At 38.3% G+C, this 26,042-nt stretch overlaps 1 protein-coding gene across 2 annotated transcripts in view; it reads right to left on the bottom strand.

The window, feature by feature from the left end:
* Positions 1–26,042, bottom strand: part of MYRF (myelin regulatory factor) — a 114,643-nt gene that overhangs the window by 24,759 nt on the left and 63,842 nt on the right. The window contains exons 5-13 of one of the 2 annotated variants that reach the window (XM_032220053.1): positions 24,445–24,748; positions 23,997–24,169; positions 23,250–23,376; positions 11,806–12,001; positions 9,790–9,866; positions 8,931–9,041; positions 6,434–6,524; positions 5,469–5,534; positions 1,403–1,603 (exon numbers count right to left, since the gene is read on the bottom strand). In XM_032220053.1, the coding sequence (XP_032075944.1) occupies positions 1,403–1,603; positions 5,469–5,534; positions 6,434–6,524; positions 8,931–9,041; positions 9,790–9,866; positions 11,806–12,001; positions 23,250–23,376; positions 23,997–24,169; positions 24,445–24,748 (1,346 nt within the window). The remainder of the gene's footprint in view (positions 1–1,402; positions 1,604–5,468; positions 5,535–6,433; positions 6,525–8,930; positions 9,042–9,789; positions 9,867–11,805; positions 12,002–23,249; positions 23,377–23,996; positions 24,170–24,444; positions 24,749–26,042) is intronic. The other variant, XM_032220062.1, reaches the window with a different exon arrangement.

The following is a 26,042-nucleotide window of genomic DNA, read 5'->3' as shown; positions in this document are numbered from 1 at the left end:
CTGGATCCAGCCACGTGTCACCTCACTGCTGTTGGCAACCAGCCAGGAGGGACACGGGTCCAGAATACAGGTGGAAGCAAAGCCTGTCCAGTTTTATAACTGACTGCAATGCTTAATATCTGTGCTGACCTTTACAGAATGAAGTACTGCAGTCTATAAAAAACAACAAGAATGTAAATCATTTAAATATATTTAGAATATCAAACTGAGAATACTCTCTCTCTCTCTCTCTCTCTCCTCTCCCTCTCTCTCTCTCTCTCTCTCTCTCTCCCTCCCTCCCTCCCTCCCTCCCTCCCTCTCTCTCAGGTAGGTACCTAAACTATTAGTCTAAGCCTAGAACTGAAACTCTAAGCTTAGACTAAATACCTAAGCCCCCAAATCCAAATGTATTCATCTAGTGTTCAGGAATTAATATAAAGTATTTTTAAGTTTTAATAAAAGCAAACAAACTGGGAATTTGAAAGCCAGGCCAAATAACAACCTGAGATTCATGGCAATCTAGGAACTCTTCTAGGAGCCAAGGTGGCGCAGTGGTTAAATGCAGCACTGCAGGCTACTGCTAGATCAGCAGGTCAGCGGTTCAAATCTCACCGGCTCAGGGTTGACTCAGCCTTCCATCCTTCCGAGGTGGGTAAAATGAGGACCCAGATTGTTGGGGGCAATATGCTGACTCTCTGTAAACCGCTTAGAGAGGCCTGAAAGGCCTATGAAGCGGTATATAAGTCTACTGCTATTGCTATTGCTACTCTTCCTTTCATACAGAACACAAAGTATTAAAATCAAAAGTTTGCAATTGCATTTTACAAAGACAAGTTGAAATAGAATTAAGGGCATAGCAAGTCCCATGTACAATAATGGAACCTTAACTAGAACTATAGTGACACAAAGAGCCATGGCGGTACAGTGGTTAGAATGACTGCTTGCCTGCCATTTGGCAGTTCGAATCTCACCAGGCTGAATCACTTGACTCAGCCTTCTGTCCTTTCAAGGTCGGTAAAATGAGGACCCAGATTGCTGGAGGCAATATGATGACTGTAAACCACTTAGGGCCAAAAACAATGTAAAGTGGTATATAAGTCTAAGTGCTATTGCTATATCCTGACATGAGGGAAGGCAAAGGGGAAAAAACAATGCAACATACTGTGAGACAGAACACAGGAAGTACCAAACAGAATAACTGCCTTGGTATGTTTGCCTCCTGAACACTGTTGCGATTAGAATACCTGCTTATTCCAAGTGTTAGGCGAAGTTTTGGCCTACTTCTATAGTGTTCGTTATTTGGCTTGCAATGAGGAGGACTTGTTCAGTGCTCATGAAAGTTTCAGTTCATAAATCTAAAGTGACAGTGTGGATTTTCAAAGCAGATTCAGTACTGAATATAATTTGTGGCGCAAACACTTACCTCTTGGATATCATCTTTTACTCGGATGTCTGACGGATGCATAAGGGAACCCATAACTTTTACATTGCCATGGACAACCAAGGCTTCATCAGGTCGGTCTGTGTTGATGCCAACTCGGCCATGGTGAAAGACAGTGTCAGGTAGCTGAGAGCGTTGCCAAAGTACATCACTGTCACTCTCAAATTGACCTGGATTAGAAGCCTACAAAAAAGACATCCAGAGAAGAGTTGGGAATTAACTGTCAACAGTTGCAAATGATTGAGAAAACAGAGAAGAAAAGTCCAGTGATTTTACAGCAGGAAAACGTATAGGATAAATAAAGCTCTCTTCCTGAAGAAATGGAAAAAAAATATCCATTTGCACCTATAGCCCATTCACTGATAGGGAGGTTAAACAAGAAAGAAACGGGAGCCAGCAGCCTTCCACAAGATACTTATTGGCCCAAGGCTTTTGCAAGTATATTACATGATATACTTTATGGACAATTGTCATAGAAGGCAGCCACACTTAATGTGCACTTGTGTGTTAAGCTGAAAGATAGGTTATACAATGTCATATAGAATATTATGGAAATTTCTCAATTTGCAGCACCTTTGATTATCAGCATGGATAAGAACACATAACACTTTGTCCACGTTAAGAGACAGAGATATAGCCTCAGTCAAAACCTACTTTATAACGTAGTTGTTCCTTTAGCCTAACAGTAGACTGCTTATAAAACAGAGAGGGCTGTGTGATCTAGTTTGCCAACTCAGCACAAGGAGCTTGAGTCAGCGTGTGTTTACAGAATCAGCAAGATAAACCTTCTTTCTTAGCTCATAACAGAAAGGTTATACTGCAAATAGGCTTTTCTTACACTCAGTGGGAACAAAGTGTTCCATAAAGTAAAAAAGCATCCCTAGCTCAAAATAAATACTTGCAGGATTGTGAAGGAAGAGCCTGTAACAGATTTAGGTGAACAAGAGAGATGAATTCCTCTAAGCAATTTGGAAAAACAGGATAAAAAAGAAGAAAGCATGTTTAAAACCAAAGGTTGCCCAGGACTTAAACCTGCTTTGCCCTAGAGAGATCTGGATTCTCCAAGCCACGCTCCCAGGTGTGTCGGAGCAGATTGTGGCTTTTCAATGGCAGGAGAAGTTCTTCTGCATATATATCAGTCCAGCAGGTTACACAGAAACATTTTCTTTCTCATTTCTTTTGCTCATCTTTGCTATTTCCTTTATATATATGCTTCAGATGCAGATATTATTCCCTCACCAAATGCTCATTTGTATGTTTTGTCTCTAACTCATCTAACTAAATATGTTCCTTTCCAGTGGTGGGATTAAAAAAATTTTTACTACCAATTCTGTGGACATGGCTTGGTGGGCTTGGCACAGGAAGGATACTGTAAAATCTCCATTCCCGCCACATTCCAGGGAAAGGATACTGCAAAATCTCAATTCTCTCCCCACTCCAGGGGAAGGTTATTGCAAACGATCTCCCTGTGGAGATTCGGACCCTCACCACCCTTCAGGCTTTCCGCAAAGCCGTCAAGACCTGGCTGTTCCGGCAGGCCTGGGGCTGATGAGTTCCCAGCCCCACTTGAATTGTTGCGATAGTTGTGTAGCTTTTAATCTGTTTCTTGTATCGTGTTTTTGTCTTGTTCGTTTTTTGTATCTCCCCCTTCCCCACTTGTTTGTTAGCCGCCCTGAGTCCCTCGGGAATAGGGCGGCATACAAGTATAATAAACATACAAACATACAAAATCCTCATTCCCTCCAGATCAGCTGGGACTCGGCAGAGAATAGATGGAGGTGGGGCCAGTCAGAACTGGTATTTACCGGTTCTCCGAACTACTCAAAATTTCCACTACCGGTTCTCTAGAACTTGTCAGAACCTGCTGAATACCACTTCTGTACCTTTCCATAAAAGAAAAATTCCAAAGTTGATCCTTAAATTGACACTACTGCCAATCCAACGTTCTTCCCTCACGTGCTCCCTTCAAAATTCTTGACATTATTGTCACCCATATTAACTGAGGGAGTAACTGAAATACTAGTCAGAGTTTACTAAAAAAGCAATAGGGTAAGCAAAGCAACAGAAAATAAAGATTCTATCCAGCTGATTCTAGTATTGTAGTTTTATTCTGGCAATTAGACTTCTAGAGTACATGGTTTAACTGCTGTGATTTCATACAGAGTTGGACATCAAATAGGGATTCCTGGGATGTTTCAGTGGGATTTCAAATAATAAAGACATCAAAGTTTCAAAAGAGATTTCAACTTTTTCATTGATGAGCACAATACTTTGTCCTACATATATTGACAGTATGCAACAGCTGCTGAATAATTTATTGCCCTTATAAACTGAGTTTATACATTAATAATGACTTTATTCGTATGAAACATTTCTATATAATTTCTGATCAAAATAAAAACCTATAGTGTTTTAAACAACTGAACCAACAATAAAAACAACTGTAAAATAAACCATACAAATTAAAAGCAGTACAACAATTGAAATAAAATGGAACAAAGCACTAAGGAATAGCTTAAAATGCTTTAAAATAATTTACAAAGGCTGTGTTTTTACTTTTTCAAGGAAAAAACTGGGAGAACACTGTTTCAGTCTTCCAGGTTTATGAGTATTGGATCTCCAACAGAAAAAGAAGCTTCTTCATTTCTTATACTCTTACAATACATACGTCCTGTTACTTTAATAAGATCTGGCTTGCAGGATGTCTACATTTCAAAGGATCCCCCCCCCCCCCCCCGCTTGCTGCCAGAAGGTATCTGTGCCACAAAGCCACTTGGTGGCCTTTGGGAAGCTCCATTTTTCATTCTTCTGGGCAGAAGTAATTTGTTTTGGAATCTGCTTCAGAGTATCATATATAAAGACTCAGAATGGTGCTTTAATGGCTCAGCTTTGAAGGGGAGGAATGGTGGCTACAGATGGGTTATGGTATTTAGATTCTAATCTCTTAAGTAGTGGTGGGTTTGAAATTTTTTTAGAACCTTTTCCATAGATGTGGCCTGCTTTGTGGGAGTGGCTTGCCAGCCATGTGACTGGGTGGGAGTGGCTTGCCAGCCATGTGACTGGGTGGGCGTGGCCAATTTGTAAAATGTGGTGAAACTCACTTATCAACGCTCTTGCTTAGCAACCAAAATGTTGGCTCAAAAACTCTGGCATTTGAAGCACACAAGTCTTAAAGCTGTCAAGTTACAAGACCCTTGTACCCCTAACCCTTTAGAAAAACACCCCCAGGGGTGTTCAATCTTGATAGCTTTAAGACTTGTGGACTTCAACTCCCAGAATTCCTCCTCTCGCTCTTCATCTTGATGATGTGCGGACGGGCGGGGGGAGGGAGCTGGAATCGGTTCTAAACGGCACTGTAGATTTGTGGAACCTCTTCTATAGAAGAGGTTAGAACTGGCAGGAACCCACCCCTGCTCTTAAACAAGGTGGTGCCTTTATATTACATTATAAAGACATTTTAAACATCAATAAGGAACACATCTCTTGAATCCTATCTTTAATATCAAGGTTTTATGTACTATAAATATGAGAATAGTGTATTTCCATATGGACTAGATCTAATTATAAGATAAAGTTCAGCTAGTTCTATATTAATATTATACAAATTTTTAAATCTTCAATTTTAGTTCCTTTTAATTATTACATACATTTTTATGATTTTACTGTTACATTGTTGTTGCTTTTTGCTTATATTTTGTTTGCCATGCATAAAAAAAAATCAAGCTAACCACCCCCCCCCCCCAACATGGAACTGTAAATTAGTGATATTACCTGACTACTGTTACCATACAGACAATTACTAGAAATACACCATGCAGCAAATCTATCCCTTAATATGGTACAATTGTGTATACAATGCACAATGTTACTGGTATGGAAATATGTGAAATTCACAGGTGCTTCTAATGTAGAACCAAACCACATATTTGTGCTAATGCAGACAGGTCCTTACCCTAATTCTGTTTCCATCTGTTTTACCCACTAATCTACAACAAAGGTCCCCCACCCCCACCACCCCGGAGACTGCATAAGTCAGCATGTTACTTACTTGTCTGCAGACTCCGGGGTCCCCGTCTGCCCTCTGTTTGTGTTTTACCCCCGAACCGGCCCTTTGCTAGAGGAAATGGACACAGTACTTAAAAAGGCAGCAGGGCGGAGACAGCCAACTACAAAGTCACAGCTTAGTGTCCTCCTTATTTAGTTACTAACTTTGGCAGTGAAAGAGCCACAGCTGACTTCTTCACTTGCCTTTCCCTAAGGTTATTCCATCTAAAGCGAAGAAACATTCCACTTGTTTATTCAGATTGCTAAACAGATTGCTACGAAATTTGATTAGTTGATCCTATTTGCAGGCATCAGTTTCACAAATATTCCAAAGTCAAAAGGGCAGAAATATCCCCACTTGAATAAAGTGTGCCCCTAGATGAAATCAGTCATAATACTTCTACAAGTTTCCCTCATCTGTATTTAACATTTACTTTTTGAGAACTTTAAGGCATATGTCTGCAAAAGTGCAATCACTGGGGCAGGTTTAACTTCAACAAAACTGATGAACATCTGATCCATAAGACTTGCCTTGCAGCTTATATCACAGAAATAGGGAAAATTGATAACTGGTTGTATTGGTTATCAATAACACAATTATACGATTAACATGGACATCACTTGTAAAATCTATTCCTAGGTACCCTCCAAGAATACACTTTCCTGCTTTCCTTGCATGTAATATTTACTTTGAACCTTATAAACGTTGAAAGCATTGAAATTCCTTTTGTATAAGCATTTGCCAAAGGCCTTCTTGGTTTAGAGGAGAGAGTCAGAGTTCAGAAAGCTAAACAAGATTAGGGTAGAGGGTATTGTGAATGACAAAAGAAAAGCAAGGAACACTGTGGAACAAGGGGCAGGCTGGTATTGGGTTTAAGAACATGAAGGAACTCCTGTCAAGTAAAGTATAACACTCTAAATGTTCACAATCATGGAAGGATATGTTGCAAGGGAAGGGAATAGACTTACTCTAACAATGATGCGCTCTGAGATATGAGCAGCCAGAGTGTAGTTTTGGTTCTGAGAGTGAGCTTGCAAAGCCACAACCAACATGAAGTATCTGAAACAAGACAGGATCAGATAAGCATAGGCTTTCCCCAATTCACAGATGGAAACATAGTACATGTGAAATATGAGATTTTCTAAAAACATAGTGAACCCTTGATCAAAATATTCCAATCTTCAATACAAGGCAATTTTCAAATTTATTCCATTCCTAAATAAAATAAAAAAACATTGTCAGACATTTGAACAACTCTACTTAGCACTAAATTGCATCCACAACATACTGAGAGTCAATTAACTCAATGGATGACAATGGCTCTGAAAACCAGCCAGGGATGGTGGCAGACTATCCTGTAGAACCACAAAATACATTTGAAATATAACTGCAAAACTCCAGCAGCTCATTTAGAATTATCCATACTAGACAGTTTTGCAGAGCTCGTCCTTTTTCCTGAATAGATATCAGAGATAAGCCTAGTGAAAACCACTTTTTTTTCCACACAGGAAATGGAAAAGCACATCAATCAATCGTATCAAAATATTAGAAAATTCAAAGTTGATTTTTTTCCTAAGCCTATCTGCTTTTCAAGATATTATTTTATGTTGCGATTTTACAAAAGTAAATCTGAAGTATTAAATTCCAACCACACATTTCACAATTCAATTTTGTTCCTTTGTCTTAAAAGAGAGAACAATCTGAGATCTGTGGCTGAGAAAGAAGAGGACAATACAGATATTCTGTTTGTGTAGCACTGACAGTGAAAATAAAGCTCCCTGTATGGGTCTGGCAAGTCCTTCTCACAGAAAAGTGTAGCATTATTTCAAATGAATAGTTGTAAGCAGTTTGGGGTATTCTAACAGTGTGAACAGCATGAATTTTCTAAGGCAACATCCAAGTAGTTGTTTTGCCATGCTCCTCTCCTCTCTTATCCCGCAGCTGGCAGGAAATTATGCCACTCTGAATCTGAATCCCCTAAAATATAATGTCTTTACCACACGCTTGGAATAAATCTGTGTTGTATTTTTGCCCAACAGCTTTAGTGCAAAACAGTCTAAGGGCAATGATTGGTGGTTCCCTTAGCTGAAATTTTAGCCTACTCCATGTGGCACTCACAGAGCTCTGCTTTCCCTATGCACATTTTTCCCCGTTCCCAATGCATTAACAATTGAACATTTTTACTATTATTGTTTTTTGAAACTTTGGATCAACAGATGGCCTATTCAACTTATAGACACTTAGGTGGCAGCAAAAAGTTGGGCACATACATTGTTTTGTATCTCTTAGCTGCCATCCAATGCTAGCCTGGATTTCTGCCACTGGGATGCAGCTATGGAATAAGTCCTACTGAAGAACCCCACTCTGGGAAAGGCTTAGCTATGGGAAATCAGTGTGGGATCTGTAAACTATATATTTCTAAATTTCATGATAGAGAATATAAAGAGAGAAAGGAAGTAGCCAGAGCTTCCCTGGAAGCAGCAGCATGGGAAAGCCATTGTCTGCAAAGAGGCTACTGTAAAGAATTGCATGAGACAAACCCTTTCAATTACACTTCCAATTATAGGCACAGGCTGGCCAATTTCAGGGCTTTTCACTGAATGATCAATCAACTAATTAAAAAAAGAAAAGTGGTTGCAGATGACAGAGTTCAGATCTTGTAAACACAAGAGGACTAAAAGGCAAGTGAGTAAGTCGGGCCCAGACTGAAGACATGGTCTCAAAGGAAACCAGAATCAACTGGAACCACAAGATTGTTGGCAAAAGTGTGTCAAATTGGGCTGCCTTCCCAATAAACTTCATCACTTCTTACTGTGCCTGGACACAGCTTTTTGAGATGGCACCTTAGGGGAACCCTCGCAGAGTGTAGCACCCTAGGCCATCCTCAGGTGACTCAGCTGTAAGAAGATATTGAGATATAGGTGGAGACATGTAGACAGGCACCTGGGGAATCAATAGTGAGGTATCCTTATTTATGGCCATTTACATAGCCCAAAAAAGTTTGTGAGGCAGGTTGGGCATAAGAGAATGATTGGCACAGTGGCACAGTGGTTAGAGTGCAGCACTGCAGGCTACTTCAACTGACTGCAGTTCTGCAGTTTGGCTGTTCAAATCTCACCGGCTCAGGGTTGACTCAACCTTCCATCCTTCCGAGGTGGGTAAAATGAGGACCCGGATTGTTGTTGGGGGCAATATGCTGACTCTGTAAACCGCTTAGAGAGGGCTGAAAGCCCTATGAAGCGGTATATAAGTCTAACTGCTATTGCTATTAACCCAGTTATTCAGTGTGATTCTTTAGCTGAAAGTAGATATTGAATTTGGGTGTCCCTTGATCCTTAACCACCAAAGTTATTTTAAATTCCACATTAGTTTCTCTTATACACATTTCATTACTATCCTGAGAACCTTTATGTTGAAAAAATAGCACTGGAAATCTTCAATAAAAGTCACCAAGTGGAAGCTTACCTTTGATCAGGATTAGGCTTCCCCTTCTTCCTCATGTTATTGGCCGTGGTCTCACTGAAGTGCAGCCGCCCCACTGTGACCTTTGTGACTTGCTCTGGAGGCAAATTGACCCTGAAAATAGAAGAGAAGAGAATAACAGAGTTGGAAGGAACCTTGGAGGTCTTCTAGTCCAACCACCTACTTAGACAGGAAACCCCACACCACTCCAGACAAATTGTTATTCAATTGCTTCTTAAAATCTTCCAGTGTTGAAGCAAGTTGTTCCACTGATTAATTGTTCTAACTGTCAGGGAATTTTTCCTTAGTTCTAAGTTGCTTCTCTCCTTGATTAGTTTCCTCCTTACCCTCAGGTGCTTTGGAGAATAGCTTGACTCCCTCTTCTTTGTGGCAGCCCCAGAGATATTGGAACACTGCTATCATGTCTCCCCTAATCCTACTTTTCATTAAACTAGACATACCCAATTCCAGCAATCGTTCTTTATATGTTTTAACCTCCAATCCCCTAATCGTCTTTGTTGCTCTTCTCTGCCCTCTTTCTAGTGTCTCAATATCTTTTTTACATTGTGGTGACCAAAACTGGATGCAGTATTCCAATGTGGCCTTACTAAGGTATTATAAAGTGATATTAACACTTTACGTGATCTTGAGGAGAGAACATTACAATAATGGAGGATCTGCACCTGTCAATTAATCAATTGGAGCAGGACAAGGACATTTTATAAAAATCATGGATCAAGAGGTAGAGGGAACCAGAGTTTGAAAAGAAAATAGAAGAAAGGCTAGAGGACTAAATATAAAAGTAAATACATAGCTTGACCCCAGTGCCTGCCTTCTCCCTGAAGCCCTGAGCAGTACTCACATGACAGGATTAAAAGGTCTTTTGCTGCGATCTGACTGTGACTGTTCTATGTTGATTGATTGATTTAATGCTTCCAACTGAAAAAAAGAAGACCCAGATCAATTTTAAAGACAGTTATGAGTACATTGTTTTTCTTTATGCATATTCAAGTATATTCAATCTTAAAGAGGCACTTTCATTTTAAAGAACTGCAGTAAAATAATTATATGTACTTGAGACTGGCAGTTATCCTTCTTACAGGAGAGGCAAGATATAAGGAACATTTGAACATATAAATTCATAAAGACACACATATATGTACTTCCTAGATGTAAAACTTTGGTGTGTATAGCTGCCCATAGTTAGCCTGTAGTAAGATGGGCAGCTAATAAATAAAAATAAATAAATAAGTGTGCCATTTAGATAATAACTCCTACAACAAATATAATCACAGGGAAATTACTGTAAGGACTGCATAAATATTAATGCTCTAAATTTTAATAATTAACTTCACAGAAGTGGGAACAAAATATAATACAAATATAACAGCTTAAGACCTTAATGTAATTTTTTATTGTATATTAGAAACAGGATTTTCCTGTTAAGGGCATCCCTACAAAAGTTCTGGATATAAAAACATATTCCATACTACCCTTTGAATGTCTATAAATTGATGGTGTCTAATACTACACAGAATGAATTTTATACCATAAGTCCAACAAAAATGCTAGAGCTGTCATTCTTATATGCTTTCTATTTGATTTTTAAAGTTGTATTCTAAATTCCTAAATTTGTCTGTATAGCAATGGAATTACTATAAAAACTAAACCTAACTAAAAAAAACTGGATTTTTTAAAAGTTGCAAAGAACCTGTTTACTAGAGTCACACACCCCTTGGTTTTGTAAAGGCTATGCAAAAGAAAGAGGAGGTTGGATCCATGATGTTTTCTTTCTTTCTTTCTTTCTTTTCTTTCTTTCTTTCTTTCTTTCCTTTCATTCATTCATTCATTCATTCATTCATTCATTCATTCATTCATTCATTCATTCAATTTTTATAGCCACCCATCAAATATGTGATTATGGACAACCAAGCAAAACTATTAACTATTAATAAATAATACAAAGGTCAATAAAAACCTCTTTAAAACCCAATTAAAACAAAAATTTAAAATCAGAAAACATAAGCAGGCAAAACAATATGCACGCAAGCATATAAGTTTGATAAATAAATAAAATAAAGTGCAAAGCCATGTGTCAATCAATACAGCCATCCAACAGAATCCAAAGCCATATTAATATTGCCACAAATAAATATATAACTTTGTATAATTTTCCTCAGTAAATAAATTTGTTTAATTGGGTCACTCTTATTAATTTTTAGGATTTAAAAGGTTCACAATCTTTTAAGCACCAATGTATGCACTGGGTATCTTTTCTGTTTTAATGGTTATTTAACTGTCGCAATGTTAATGAGAATTTATTTTATGAATATGTATTAAATTTAATTAAAAGCAAATGTTTTGTCAACCATTTTGACAGATTGGGCCTCCTTCAGATGCCGTCAGCCAGACAGTGTCGGCTGGCGGGCCCTTGGAGGAGAGCCTTCTCTGTGGCTGCTCCGACTCTCTGAAACCAGCTACCCCCGGAGATCCGGACCATACCCACTCTCATGGCCTTCAGGAAAGCTGTAAAAACTTGGCTGTTCTGGCAGGCCTGGGGCTGTTGACCTCACTGTTGAGGTCCAGCCCCGATTAGAATGAATGAGGTGTTGCTGTTTTTAAACTGTTTCTTTCGTTATGTGTTTCGTTATGTGTTTTTTCTCTTTATTTTTGTAAGCCGCCCAGAGTCCTTGGGGATTGGGCAGCATATAAATGTGTCAAATAAACAAACAAACAAACAAACAAACAAATAAATATGTATACTTCCCCAAAAAACCTTATTTTTAATAGAGACATACATTTACACATTTCTTAAAGTTTTCCCACCAGGCTGCCATCTATCCTTTTAAATTATGCAGTTCACTATTCTTAGACTTGCCTTCACCCCATGCAGTTTCAGATAGAAGCATTCAAGTGGCTTCAGACCCTCAGGAGTCTTGACATATTTGGGGTCTCCAATCATACCAATGTACACGGTGACTTGGAAGTGGTTTTTTTTCTGGCACACGAAAGCATCGTCTCCCACAGAGAAATTGAAGCCTTTATCTGCATCCACTCGGTATGTGGGCATAGGTCTGGAAGCAAGGGAAAAGTAGACAAGAGAAAACATGTTGGACAAAAGAACAAATAGGAGCACCAATAAGACACAGCTATATCCAAAATTTGTTTATGGGCAGTCTTGTTTCCACCATCACATATGACTGAAACCAGAGATTTTCAAACCTTTTCAAGCAACTCAAATGTGTTACTTTAAAAAAATCATCCCAAGCCCTGATCAAAAGTCGAAGTTGTAGTGAAAGAAAATGGCTGCACTCAAGTCAAACAACTTCTTCAAGCCTGCTGGAGGTGAACATGTGAGAAAGCACCAGAAAGATGCAGAAAGAAAGGTTTAAACCAAAAGCTTTATCAGAAAGGAAAACAAGAAGGAAAATGGAAAATGGGGGAAAGACAGTGGGTGCCGAGTCAGAGAAATGGGTAGGACAGAAGGACAAGCAGAAGATCCCACAGCAAAAGCAGAGTTCTGTGTGGAAGCTTAACAGCCTCTCAGTATTTTGCCTTCATTTCCAAAAGTCTGAAGTCCTGTACAGATTGAGGCTCCTCCTCAGACATGCCGATGGCAACTGGATAAACTCTATACACTGTCAGCACCTGCGGGGTGAGTGAACCTGGCAGAGTCTGTAAGGAGCCATTTAAGTCTTCCTCATAGTAACAAGAGGGACCCCAAGTTGCTAGCGATGTGCCCTGAACAAAAAGCAGATGGTGGTCACAGAACAAGCTACCTTAGTCAGAAAGTATGAGAAGAATTTCCTTTCCCCTCTCCCCTCTCCTCACATTTCTGGTGATTCATTTTCATGTTCCTTCCTTCCTTCCTTCCTACATAACTTGGTATTCCACTCTATTGAGAAATCAAAATTTTCCTGCCCATCACCTAAAGGCAGACACAGACCTCTTCCTCCTTAATCTTAAGCCACTGCACACTGTCTTTGGGTCCAACCATGACTTCTGTCAAAATATTCAATTCATCAATAAAACTTGAGAGAAACAGTTACAAAAGGGGAAATCAAAGCAACTACAAGTACTCCTTCAAACAAATTCTATGCACAGTTCATTTGAGCTGATTACTGCTCAATGCAACTCTAAAACCAGAAAAGAAAAGCACTTTTGGTTATCTGGGGGAGTTAGGAAAGCTTCCACCCAGAGGAATATGAACTATTTAAATGTACACACCTTTATAAGTATTAAGATTTTTTGACTCTATTACAGAGGTGGGTTTATGCCGGTTCTCCCCGGATCGGGCGAACTGGTAGTGGCAGCTGTGCAAGGCTCTGCCCACCTGCCTGGACGCTTCTGTGCATGAGCGCACGAGCGAACCAGTAGTAAAATAAATTGACACCCATCACTGCTCTATTAGATTAACCTCATACCTTGTAATCTGTCCTCAACACTGTCCATATCCACCCAAGCAAGGCTATAAACAGCACAAGGGGAATTCAATGTGTCATCAGGACAGTTCCAGCATAGATAAATAGTTACTGAAATAGGCCTATTCAGTCATATACAAAAAGAGGCATATTGCACAGAAGCAGGCTTGGTAAGTCTTTTTCTTTGTCATCATGCAAATGACATCAGCTGGCATAGGAACCAACCTTCACAACTTAAGCGCAGATGTCTGAAGAGGAGAAGTCTTCATGCTGCAAACTATAGACAAGGTGGCTTTGGTACAAGCAAGGATTATAATGATGCACCTTTTATAAAGGAGTCATAAGATAACAATATAATGTAACATAACACAACGTAGTATAATGGAACACAACATGTCAAAGGGGCTGATTACTTGAGGGCAGATGTGGGCTGCACATACTTTAACAACCAGTTCGCAGAAAATGTGAGTGCGTGCACCTTCCGAACTTGCGTGCAACACCTAAAACAAGATTTTTTTGATGGGGGCAGCTTGCTGCATACCTGCTAGGTCAGCCATGGTTAGTAGAACGGAAGAAGCGCACAAATCAGGTTGGCTGTGGGGTGGAGCGAGCGAGACGGAAAGTCTGAACCGGCAGCAGCCCACCACTGCTTGAGGGACCAGCGGTCTCCCACAACATCTGTCTGGTTGTTTTAATACACTCTGGGTTCCTTTCATTACATAATGTTACCTATCAGTACACTTTTTCTATGGCAGCATCTGTCCTCTGCAATGAGATTCTCATCAGGATCTGGATAGCCCCATTCTGCTATTGTTTAGAAGAGCCATAATATGACCTGGCTCTTCACCTGGGGCTTTGGTGAGGATGAGGGAAAACTGTTACTTCATTCCATCCAGTCCATTGTACTGGCCATCCGTGGCACGACAAATCCACGCTCGTCAAAATAGCGGTGATTAAACCGTGTCGCTAAAGCTGCGACGTCATCACCGCGCGTCATCACTGCCGCGACCATCAAACTGCCCTTAATGGAGTAAGCTTTTTTTTAACAATCAGAAACTGCCCTCCTATAACTTGAATCTATCTGCCCATATTCTACACACAGAACTCTACATTCTCTATGTGATACCTTTCAGTATTTGAAAGTACTATTATATCTTGCCTCAATTGTCACTTATAATCAATCTCTCTTCACAGAATTCAGTTTCTACTCCTAGGATCATCTATGTCACCTTTTTCTGATCCTGTTCCAAAATCTCTGATCCTTCACGCCATTCCACTCAATACCATTCGGAACCATACTCTTAGAAACCATGGGTGAGCACACTTTCCTTCCCCCCCACCAGTAAGCCATTTATCCCACTTAATTGTCATCCAGCCTATAATTAACTTGCTGCAAATGAAGTATATGAAGTATAATTGTTTTGCTGAAATTAAGATATATTATGCCCATAGCACTTTTAATCTACTACAGAAATTACTAGGTTTAAGAAAAAATGAGCTAAGAACAAGTCCTGTCAGACTAATAAAATCATTCTAATGTCTGGTAATTACATTGTTTTTAAGATGTTTTGATTTAACTTTCAAACATAGCCTGCATTTCTATACAAAAGCATTTAGAAGTATGGGAAATAAGCCAGATGAGTTTAAACTCTTAGTATAGGAAGACAAATATGATCTAAAAAATGTCTGCTAGAATGGATACAATTTGTTGAACGGTACTGAAAAAAGTGGTGTACAACTCATCCACACTCCTACAACCATCACAGCATCCCATCAGTCATATCATGATATGTACATAACAACCGATATGTATTTATGATTGTTACAGCATCTTGGGAGTCGTGTGATCCCCATTTCTGACCTTCCCAGCCGGCTTCCAACAAGCAAAGTAAATGGGGGAAGCTGGCTTCATTTAACAATAGTATGATTCACTTAACAACTGTAGCAAAAAAGCTTGTAAAATTGGGTATATCACATAAAGATTCACTTAATGACTGCATCACTAAGTTATGGAAATTCTGGTCCCAACTGTGATTGTAAATTGAGGATTTCCAGTATCATCCTTGAAAAGATCCATTTTAAAAAAGCAACCATATATGTGCTCTTTAAACATAGATTGGGACATAATACAGAGCAATTCAAGAATAAATGAAGTAGAATTAACTCTGAGCAATGCAGGAAAAATGAAAATGTGAGAATAGATGAGCATCAAATCAAAACAAGAAATAAGGACAACAGATTAGCGATCCCCTAAAATGTGAATAATGTTCCAGACCCTTTTGAAGAAATAAGGAGATTCAGAGATTTATCATTATTCCTCTGAATCTCTGGCAGTGAAGATGTCTAGGTGGCACCATAATGTCCACAGATACATTATCTTCAGATAAGATAAAAGTTTCAGGACACTGTAATGTTTATAAGAATGGGGAAGTTCAGATCCAGCTTATTGAACCAGGGTGGATGTTTCTGGTCAAGCCATTCATTCTCTGCCAGAACAATCTCAGAAACTAGCTATTGTGAGGATAAAACAAAGTGAGGTCCTCACATAAGTCACAGCTCCTAGAGAAAAAAAAGATATAAATAAAATAACTACTAAAATAATCATTAGCACTCTTCTAGGGTAGAAAATTAAGATAAGAATACGATAGATAGGATATTATGGATTATAAACGTACAGTCTTTATTGAAAAATAGATGAAAGTGAAGACCCTGCAAAATTTCAGATCATTCTGAATAATAACTGCTGCCAAACTCACTCCACCAGCACCTGGAACCAGTCCATGAAACATTCCTGGGAAAGGGTTATGCTAAAAGTCAACGAAAGTATTTTTTACTCGTTTGCTGCACATTCATTTTGTGCAGTTCTCTGTGCGCAGACAGTGTGTATTCATACAGTTTCAAGTAAGTTGAATATTTAGTCAACAAATTGACTGAAAACAGCAGAATGCTAGCAGTCCACTAAAGAATTAATGTTATTCACCACTACTCTAGTTTTCTTCCACACTTGTCAAACGTCTAGCTAAATTCAATGATTACTGATAGTAATAGTTATTGATAGTAAGAAACACAAAAACAGTATTATAACATAACTATGCTGGGTAGAATGTTGCAAATTATAGGTTTCAGAGAATTGGTGTAGTACAGGCAAATGGATATATATTGGAAAAGTAAATGTTATTTATTTTCTTATTATACACATTTCTATCCTGCTGCAATCAAAAAGAGTCTTGACAACTTACATAGAATACAGTAAAACAATTTAAAGCATCCACTTTGTCATATTGGTGGCCACTAGAAGTTCATTCTTATTTCAATACAACCAATGCTTCTTGTCTGATTTCACATAAATCCTCACTAACCTACCATAACCATTATACTGAGCCACATTAATATGCATGGCTTTTTCTTCCTCAAAGGTATATATCAGTTTTAGATTTCCCTTACTACCTATCTTTCATTACTTACTGGATGAACTAAATAAAGTGCAGAAGACGGGCCTCTCGATGACATTTTAGAAGAGACACTGGCTAAGATTAAAGTGTTTGATAAAGAAAACAGAAAGAAAAAATAGTGTGTCATGTTTTACACCTATTGTAACTGTTTATTGTATCATAATAAAATCCTTGATTCAATACAATTGAATACAATAGTTCTGGCATTAGTAATACAAAAGTCCTGTATCAATGTTAATTTTCCCCAGTATTAATATTAGCTCTGTACAGTCATGAGCTGATGTCAAGAAGATAATGTTAAAAAGATAATTGTATTAGTGTCAAATATTTATCTTACTGCACGAATGTTTCTATTGTACTTTGGTTAATCCAAGCGACCCTGTAAGTCTAGTTTAAGGAGCACATCTTAATAACATTTTTGTCATTTCTCTGCCCAATAAAGTAAACTATCATTTGATCAAAGCACCATAGATTATCGACCTTCACATGCTCTTGTATTGATTCACATTAAACTGTGATTAAAAAGTGGCTCAGTGCAAACACACTATCCACCACTAAAATTGATCCAAATGAGAAAAATTAAAAGGGTTTTAATTGACTTAGTTGTATCTCAGGAATTTCCCACTGCCACTCTGTGAAAATGCAAGAATATTCCACAGAGATAATAAAATTCTTGCCTACTTTCCTAATTTGTGGCAACTTTCAGTATAAACCTGGCACAATTTCTCTGTAGCTATCAAAATAATTTATATAAAAACTAAAATTCTTGTTCTGAATAATCTTTAACTGGGTGAAACAGTTAAACAGTTCGTGACATAACAATTTTTGAATTAAGCTATCTCAAATAGGCTACCATACAGAATGCGTCAAAATCTGGGACTCATGCCTCCTGAGGGAATGAAGTTTGGGAAAGTTGTGATTGCTTCAGTGCTTTTGGCTGCTGCAACACTTCCTCTCCCTGACCCAAGCCGCAATGCCAGATGCCTTCCCTAACCAACCCAGCAACTCTTGCATGCATCCTTCTCAAGCCGTACTGCCCACTGCATGTCTTCCCTGACCGGGGACTGCACCATCAATGCACCTCCACAACCCTTCCCCAAGCTTTTTCCCTTCCCCAACCCATGCAACACCTTTTGGGCACCTTCACACACCATTCACAACCCATGCCATTCCCCCACCCCTAATCAACCTGCAATTAATGAATGCAATTAATTAATCAGCAAATACACTAACTTCTGTAATTAAAGTAAGCTTCTGAAGCTATAGCAAGCTTCAGAAATGAAAGGGGGGGGGAAATAAACAGTGGGAATTTTTACATTTATTTTTGTTTTTTCAAACTTAGCATCCTGTGATTTTACACTTTACTTTCTAAAATTAGGCTTAAAAAAACTCCACATGCCATCCCTAAAAATTCAAGATGAACATTGTTCATCAGGAAAAAAAATGCTAAAGCTTCTCCTTCAAATTTTATTGCAAGAAACCCAGTATTGGCTATGAGTTCTGAAAATCAAACAGGGTTGTTTTCTTTACCTCCTCATATGTAACACTATGAGGAATGCAGCCTTCAGGATACAGATCAGGATGTGCTGCCAAATGCATATGAAATCTCAAGACTGAGTGTCAAGCATATCTCTCCCAAAATCAGAGAGGCTGGGCGGAAATCAAAGTCTTCCCACACTTCCCCATGCTATTTCTTGCTCAGATCTTGGCCCTTTCAAGCAAGCCACATCACTGCAAAGTATCCCTTTGATCGTAATCCGTAGGAACCTCTAATTAATACTGGGAAGCTCCAAAAAGCTGAAATAGTCCAGGGCACCAAAACAGAGGATCAACATTTTCACAAAGCCCGTTATTTCTATAGAAGGAGTAAAATACAGGTAGCCAGGAATTTTTGCTGAGGTTCCCCCCCTCCCCTTCTGTGTTGTGCCAGGTCTCAATTTCTTTATCGCTCTCTGTACAAGTTATGGAACTGGTATTTACTCCCAGCCTTCAAGATCGGTCTACATTCATGAAAATATAATATTTTCTTTAGAATATTTTTATGACCTGTAATATTTTATGTTCTTTCCAATCTCTTGGGAAACTTGGGCTGAGAGCTTTTAATTTGTAAGAGACCACCATCATCTTGTGGCTGGAACTTTGGTGCAAATTACCACAATCTGGGCAGTTTTATAATTGCTTTCTTCCACACTGAATGCCTAGATTTTAATACTTAAAATCAAAAGATGCATGTATGTACGTGTATGTGTATTTTAAACAAATAAAGTTTTGATTTTGTTTATTCCCTGGAAACTGATTTATAATTAAAGAGGAAGAAGCAAGAACTGAATCCTCTTGTTACCAAACCTCTATCTCACATGGCCAGAAGAGGTACTATTGTAATTATGTAGATTTGTTTGTTGTTGTTTTGTATTTTACTTTTTAAGTGACAGGCAGCATAAGGTAAGAAAGCCCTTTCCATGAAGTTAGGAGATCACAGAGGAAATGCCCTTGGAAGATAGATAGCAGCCATAGGAAATGCCATGCTTCTCCCCAAAAGCAGAAGTCAGGACCAGGTTGTGAAGACCCAGATACAGTAGCTTCTATAAGAGGAGGTTGGGGGACCTCCAGATTCTCTCTTGTGGACCTGAGCCCTGCTATAGGATGGCCAACTAGACACTTCCACAAGGCCCAGAAGAAATATATGAAGACCTTAACTGACAGGGCATATATATTCATTTGATCCTTTATATTTAAACTAAATCGTTCTGAATGACCGCATTGGTGATAAACCAAAATGCTTCCAATTTTCAGTAACAAGTGAGAATGAGTTTCTAGAGATGACACACTAGCCTAAAGGAGTCAAAAATAGATGAATTGCTCTTCTTAAGCAAAGGTTTTTCCAATTTCTGAGGCTCCAGAACACTACAGCTGGGAATGAGGATGTCATCTGGCATATTTTGTGTATTAAAATGATTACATATTTTTAATCTCAAACCACTTCCCAGTATATCCTTGAAATACTAACTTTCAACTAAACTTTAAATAAGATTCTCTTAAATGATTTGATTTAAAATGCCATTTGTTTCAATTTATGAGTAGTTTTTTTTTACCTGCCTTCTACGAAAAATAATTATATTTACTTTGGTACCTTGTTACCAGATGTACTGTTTCTTTGTAAACTCCAAGCTTCATCATCTTCATAAGAAGTTGTCAGGTAAATGGGGGGGGGGGGATTATTTTGAAAGACAATATGAATGATTTTTATCTCTTTTATTTCGCTGGGAGGAAAAACATTCATTACCATAGTTGTTCTTAGCAACCTAGAAAATTCACTTCTAACTCACTTCTAAAAATGAAGCTGCATTATGAGATCATGACATTACCTTTCCTCCCCCCTCCCCCCCGTGCTATAGCATTAATACAGAAGAAGTCCTCTCCTAAATTAGAAAAAAAAATACTGCTTGATTAATTGCTAATGGCTAATTGTTACCTGCAATGTCACCAAAAATATCCTTCAATTTGGCTGTATTGAAGAAACATCTAGACTCTCCGCAACTTTCAATCCCAGCTTATTTAGAGCCCTGAAGGCTCAATGTTATAGCATGATTTGCTAAAACATTAAGAAAAAAATAATCCAACAAATAAATAACTTAAAATGTACCACTTTTAAGTGTAAAATACACTTCTATTATATTTTAATTTGAAAATACTATGCACTGGATTTTTAATTATTTTTTACAATGACATACATTTTTCTAAATAAACCCACCCCTGCTCTGATAGAATTGCTTTTTAATTGTTCAGAGGAAGGGTTAGTAAAATCTTTGAACTAATTTGCCCTTTGGCTGACACAATACATCAATATCTTACTTTACTCCCATTCTATGCCTTGAAGGAACTTAGATAAATTGCCTTCTGCAAAACCTTGGGATGGCGCCCTGGAAGACACACTTTGTTTGGGTATCCCAGGCCATTTAGGGGCAGCCTCTTACTGATATCACAGCTGGCTTTCATGTAAATCACTGGCCTTTTCTCCCCTGATTGCTCTCATGAAGGCAGATAACCATCTCATTTTATTTGGTATCACAAAAAGCCAACGTTCCTTCTCCCCACAAATGGAGAAAAACAAGAGATACAAGCCGTCTAGAAATAGAGAGGATTTTTTTTTAAAAAAAGGAGGCCATTCCCAGAATCCATGTGGCTGACTGCCAGTTCTCTATCACCTTTCTGGAATGTGGGGAGGATGTGCAGCATTTTTTCCCCTTGAACATTTGTCTTTCTCACCCTGTAAAGTTTACCCTGGTAAGCTGGCTTTCCTCAGCCATTTGCTCTCACCTTATGTGGCTTCTTTACCTGTCTTATGTCCAAATAAGTCACCTAGATTGTTCTCTAACCTTAGCATTTGTATTGTCTTATAAAGCATTCACCTGATTTCTTTCTATTCCTTTGTAATAAACATAGCACCAACATAGCATAACAATCGAATATGTTAATAATATTGTAATATAATTAATATAATAATGGCATAGCATAATTTAATGAAGAGAAGGACTAAGGGTGACATGATAGTAGTTTTCCAATATTTGAGGGTAGTCACACAGAAGAGGGGGTCAGACTATTCTCCAAAACATCTAACGGCAGGACAAGACACAATGGATGGAAATTAATCAAGGAGAGAACCAACATAGAACTAAAGAGAGATTTCGTGACAGTTAGAACAATTAATCAGTGGAACGACTTGCCTCCAGAAGTTGTGGGTACTCTAGGACCGGAGGTGTTCAAGAAGAGACTAGACAGCTATTTGTCCAAAATTGTATAGGATCTCCTGCTTAAGCAGGGTGTTGGAGTAGAAGACCTCCCTTTCAACCCTGTTATTCTGTATTCACCCATATTTCTCTTTTCTTCATCTTCCAATAGTTATTCAAGTATTTTACACCCAAAAACCCAAGGGGTTTTTCAGTGCACACTATATCTAAACTTCCCTCTTTCTTTTTAACTCCCCCTTTAGTTTTTCACCTGTGACACTTCCATATCTCACCATCCTCATCTTGCACTATTTCTCCTAGAAGCCAATTCCATTGCTCCTTCCTAAATTGTGTTCTCTCTTCAGAACTAATAATGTAATTAATTCCATTAGTAATAGAACTAACTATATTATCAGTTCTGTTTCAATTTTTATCACCTATCAATTTTTCATGGTAATGTTTTGCTCTTTAAATTGATAAAATAGTTGCTGATTGTAACCACAGAATATATTCCCCTTTCCTGAAATCCCCTTTTTAAAAAGCACATTAAAAATTCAATCCAGAATTTATTTATGACCACAAAAGTAGTCATAGCTCACCTCTTTTTACTCATATCTCTAGTTTTTTTCAAAGATTTCCATTCAGTACTCCAAGATTTAAACTGCAGACATCTGTACTGTATGCTAGAGTGCACATAATTTATTGACAATTATATTTGTTCGCAGAGATGAAACAAACTCACTTGATGCTCAACCTCATGATTCAAGACATGAGTATATAGGAAGAGATCTTATCCCAGTGTCTGGAGGCTGTGAGGGTCAAGATGGGAACAACAGGCTTCAGCTGAACCCTGGCAAGACTGAGTGGCTCTGGACTTTGAGTCCCATTAGTTCCATGACTGGTTACATTATCCATCTCATTAGATCTAGGTCTAGATCTAGACTAAGAATGGTCTGGGTAATATCAGCTAAGGACCTATGTTAAGTGGGATCCAGGAGACATCTGTCATTGCAACCACCATATGGAACTTTCCCCCCACCCCAATAAGATTACTTCCATCCTTTTTGACATACTAGAAGGTCCTCAAGACCTAGTTATGTTATCAGGCCTGGAGGTTCCACGGAATCAGAGACCTGCTTAAATGGCTCCATTACGGAGCTGGTATTTTTCTTCCTTCTTTGCTCTGGTTTATATCTCTGATTTTATAATATTTATTGTTACAGTGATTTTTTTTTAAAAAAATTATTTGTGGTTCTACACATGTGGATTTTTTTTTCATTTATTGTAGGCCATCCAGAATCACCTTCAATGAGATGGGCGGCTATGTAAATTTGTTTAATAATAACTAAGAGGCACTGAAATATACAAACATATACAAATGCCCAAAATGCATTCTAATTGAGAAATAACTGCAGAGGGAAAATAAATAAATGAAGGGGTGTACAAAAAATGTGCACATTATAAAGCAATCTATCTAAAAATATGTTAGGAATTGTTAGGCAAACTTTTAAAAACAAATTCACAAAGTGGTGTTGAAGTGGACACACCAAATTTAAAGGTAGAAAAATAAAAACCAGAATAAAATTGAATATCAGATTCCCTACAAAGTTGTGAGGTGTGAAATGTCTGTTCATCAGTACTACAGTCTTGAGTGGGCCCAAAGTAACCCTGTTGAAACTGTTAGGCAGAGGAGTCTATAGTCATATGATTATAAATACTCACAGCTCTTTATAGTTGGCATCATACAGAGTGGACCACTTGTTCTGCTGATGTGGCTGCCATTTTATAGATTGGTAGTTGGGATCCAAATAGGAAGAGCTGTTCAAGCTGTCATTATCCTGAATCAGTCCTATAGCAATAAAAAAAATTTGAACTGAAATTTGCCCTGATGCAAATGCTACTTTTCTATTCCTCACTCACTATGCAACAAAACCCATTTTTTTTATTTTCTCTGCCTTGTAGTCAATTTACAACCACAATTGAGACCAGAAATCTTGTCAGTAAGCAAAGCATCATTGTTGGAAGCTGACTGGAAATGTTACAAATGAGGATCGTGTGACTGTGAGATGCTGCAACCATTGTAAATGCACAACAATTTACTATGTGCCTGATCACAATAACATATCAGTGGAAACACTCCAACAATTGAAAGCATGGGCAATGGTCTTTAAGTCATATTTTTCAGCACCATTGTAACTTTAAACCATTGCTAAATGAAAGGTCGTAAGTCGAAGACTATCATCAGTTTTCTTTTCTTTTTCTTACAACTGATGAGACTTCCCTCTCTCAATGTGGTTGTACAAAGATGCTCCTCCTGAAAACACACTACCATTCTGTGAGCTTCAGCCCAGATCCCACACCTTGTTCTCCATGTATTACTTAATAAAAAATCTACCTCTTTGGAGCATAACTAGTATCTGGGTACTGGTAATACTAGAACAGAACAGAAAGAATAACTACAGTACAAACCTGGGGAGAGTGCCCCCTGCTGATGCCAGGGAGGTGTCTGAACTCTGTCAGGGTTAAGGGGCACAGACCCTGTGCCTGGTTCCTGTTTTATCATTCCATTGAACATCTGGGCATTGAGAGTGTTTGATGGTGATTCCGAGTGTTTTCTCTTCTTGGCGGGGTGCACTGGAAGTCTGGAGAAATCAATCATAAATTACAACAGGCATGCAAAGTAAACATTTAATCAAATTTAGCCTATGTATGTGTATGTATGAGTACATATACTGTATATTATACATACACATGCACACATCTTGTATCCCAGACATAAAGTTGTCCAGTAGGAAAGACTAAATTAGATTACTAGCCTCCAAGTGACAGCCACATCCTGAATTACAAGAGGCAAAAAGGTTCCAGCCAAAAATGTACTCCTCTGCTACCTTTCCAACCTTGCTCCCAAATAACTTACTCTGCTCCATGTTGTTGAAGTAGCTGATGAAGCATCTGCGACTGCTGAGCATGATGGAGGTCACCAGGTGACATGCCTTGTCCTATAGTGAATTGTGGCATCAGAGGCTCAGCCTTCGAGTACATGTCCCGTTGCATGCTGGGATAGTGATGGCTGTGCTGCTGGTGTGGATGAGGAGGTGGTGGCAGTCCCTGAAGGTGGGGTGGGGGTGGAGGAGGCGGAGGGGGTGGGGGATGCTCTAACCGTGAAGGGGGAGTAACTTGACACATATTCTCAGGAGTCATAGTTCGAAGAAGGTGAGGATCTAAAAAGAACCAGAAAGATGGATTAATCTAAATGAAAAGTGTCGGTTCCCTGTTTTCAGCAGCTCTAAAACTATGATCAATCATCCCATTTCAGAAGTCCTAAAACTATGATCAATCATCCCATTTCGGCTTTCAGTCAGAACAGCACAAAATAATAAATACAAAATGTCAGTTCAATAATAGAGACATTCCAGGCCTTCTCCTTAAGAGTTTCAGCTTTCATTAAAACAACAAGTAGATTATCAGCTTTTTCACCAGTAGTTGGGAGCTGCATGGCAATAATGCAGCAATGTTTGTAAAGGGCAATGGTTAGATTTCAGCCCTTTTCTATTTAAAAAAAAAACATTAATAGGGGTACTAAATCTAACAGGTGTTCATGGAAGCTATGTTTATTTCTTGCTGCATTTGATACAAAACTGTTAATTTTATTATTCTGATTCTGATTTATTGCTTGTTGCTTATATGTATACTGAGACCCTATGCACTGGACACAAATTCCTTGTGTGTCCAATCACACTTGGCCAATAAAGAATTCTCTTTCTCTTTTTTTCTCTTTCTATTCTATTTCTAATTCACTCCACTCCATTCCATTCTAATGTTACCTGAGAGCTTGTCATTGACTTTCAACAATGTGACCTTGACCAATTCCACAGCTACAAAAAATGGCTTAGGAGCTGCTTATGGCCAAAGGACTGTGGGATGTTCATAGCTGGTAGATAGATAGATAGATAGATAGATAGATAGATAGATAGATAGATAGATAGATAGATAGATAGATAATAGACAGATAGACAGACAGACAATCATCTATCTATCTGAGTATGAGCAACCCACAATCTTTGGGCCATAAGCAAACGTTAAGCCATTTTAAGTGGCTGTGATCAAGGTCACACTGCTGAAAGTCAATGAAAAGCTGTCAAGTAACACAGAGACAAACAGATACCATGAACATGCATGCAATTAGTAAAATAAGTCTGAACCACATTACTTAATGAGAAATAAATTTAGTTTTCTATTAAATGAATTAGAAGTTTAGGAAAGAGATAGTATGGATATGTGCATGCATGCATGCAAGTCTGTGCCTATATGTGTTTGTATATTATACAAAATGTATTAACAATTATAGCACTTATATATATTTAAATATATGTTGTCTAGAATAAATGAATTAAAAAGGAATAAGAACAAACATAAAAAAGATTTTAGCAAGTTCAAATCCAGCAAAAACACTACCAGGCAGCAGATAAATTCATACTCGAACAAACTAAGGAATATGAGACTTCAGAGAGCTAA

Source organism: Thamnophis elegans, chromosome 1, assembly GCF_009769535.1.
Source record: "Thamnophis elegans isolate rThaEle1 chromosome 1, rThaEle1.pri, whole genome shotgun sequence".
In the NCBI taxonomy this organism is placed as follows: domain Eukaryota; kingdom Metazoa; phylum Chordata; class Lepidosauria; order Squamata; family Colubridae; genus Thamnophis; species Thamnophis elegans.
Note: the sequence above shows the minus strand (reverse complement) of the source record. Positions and strands in the feature narration are given on the sequence as shown.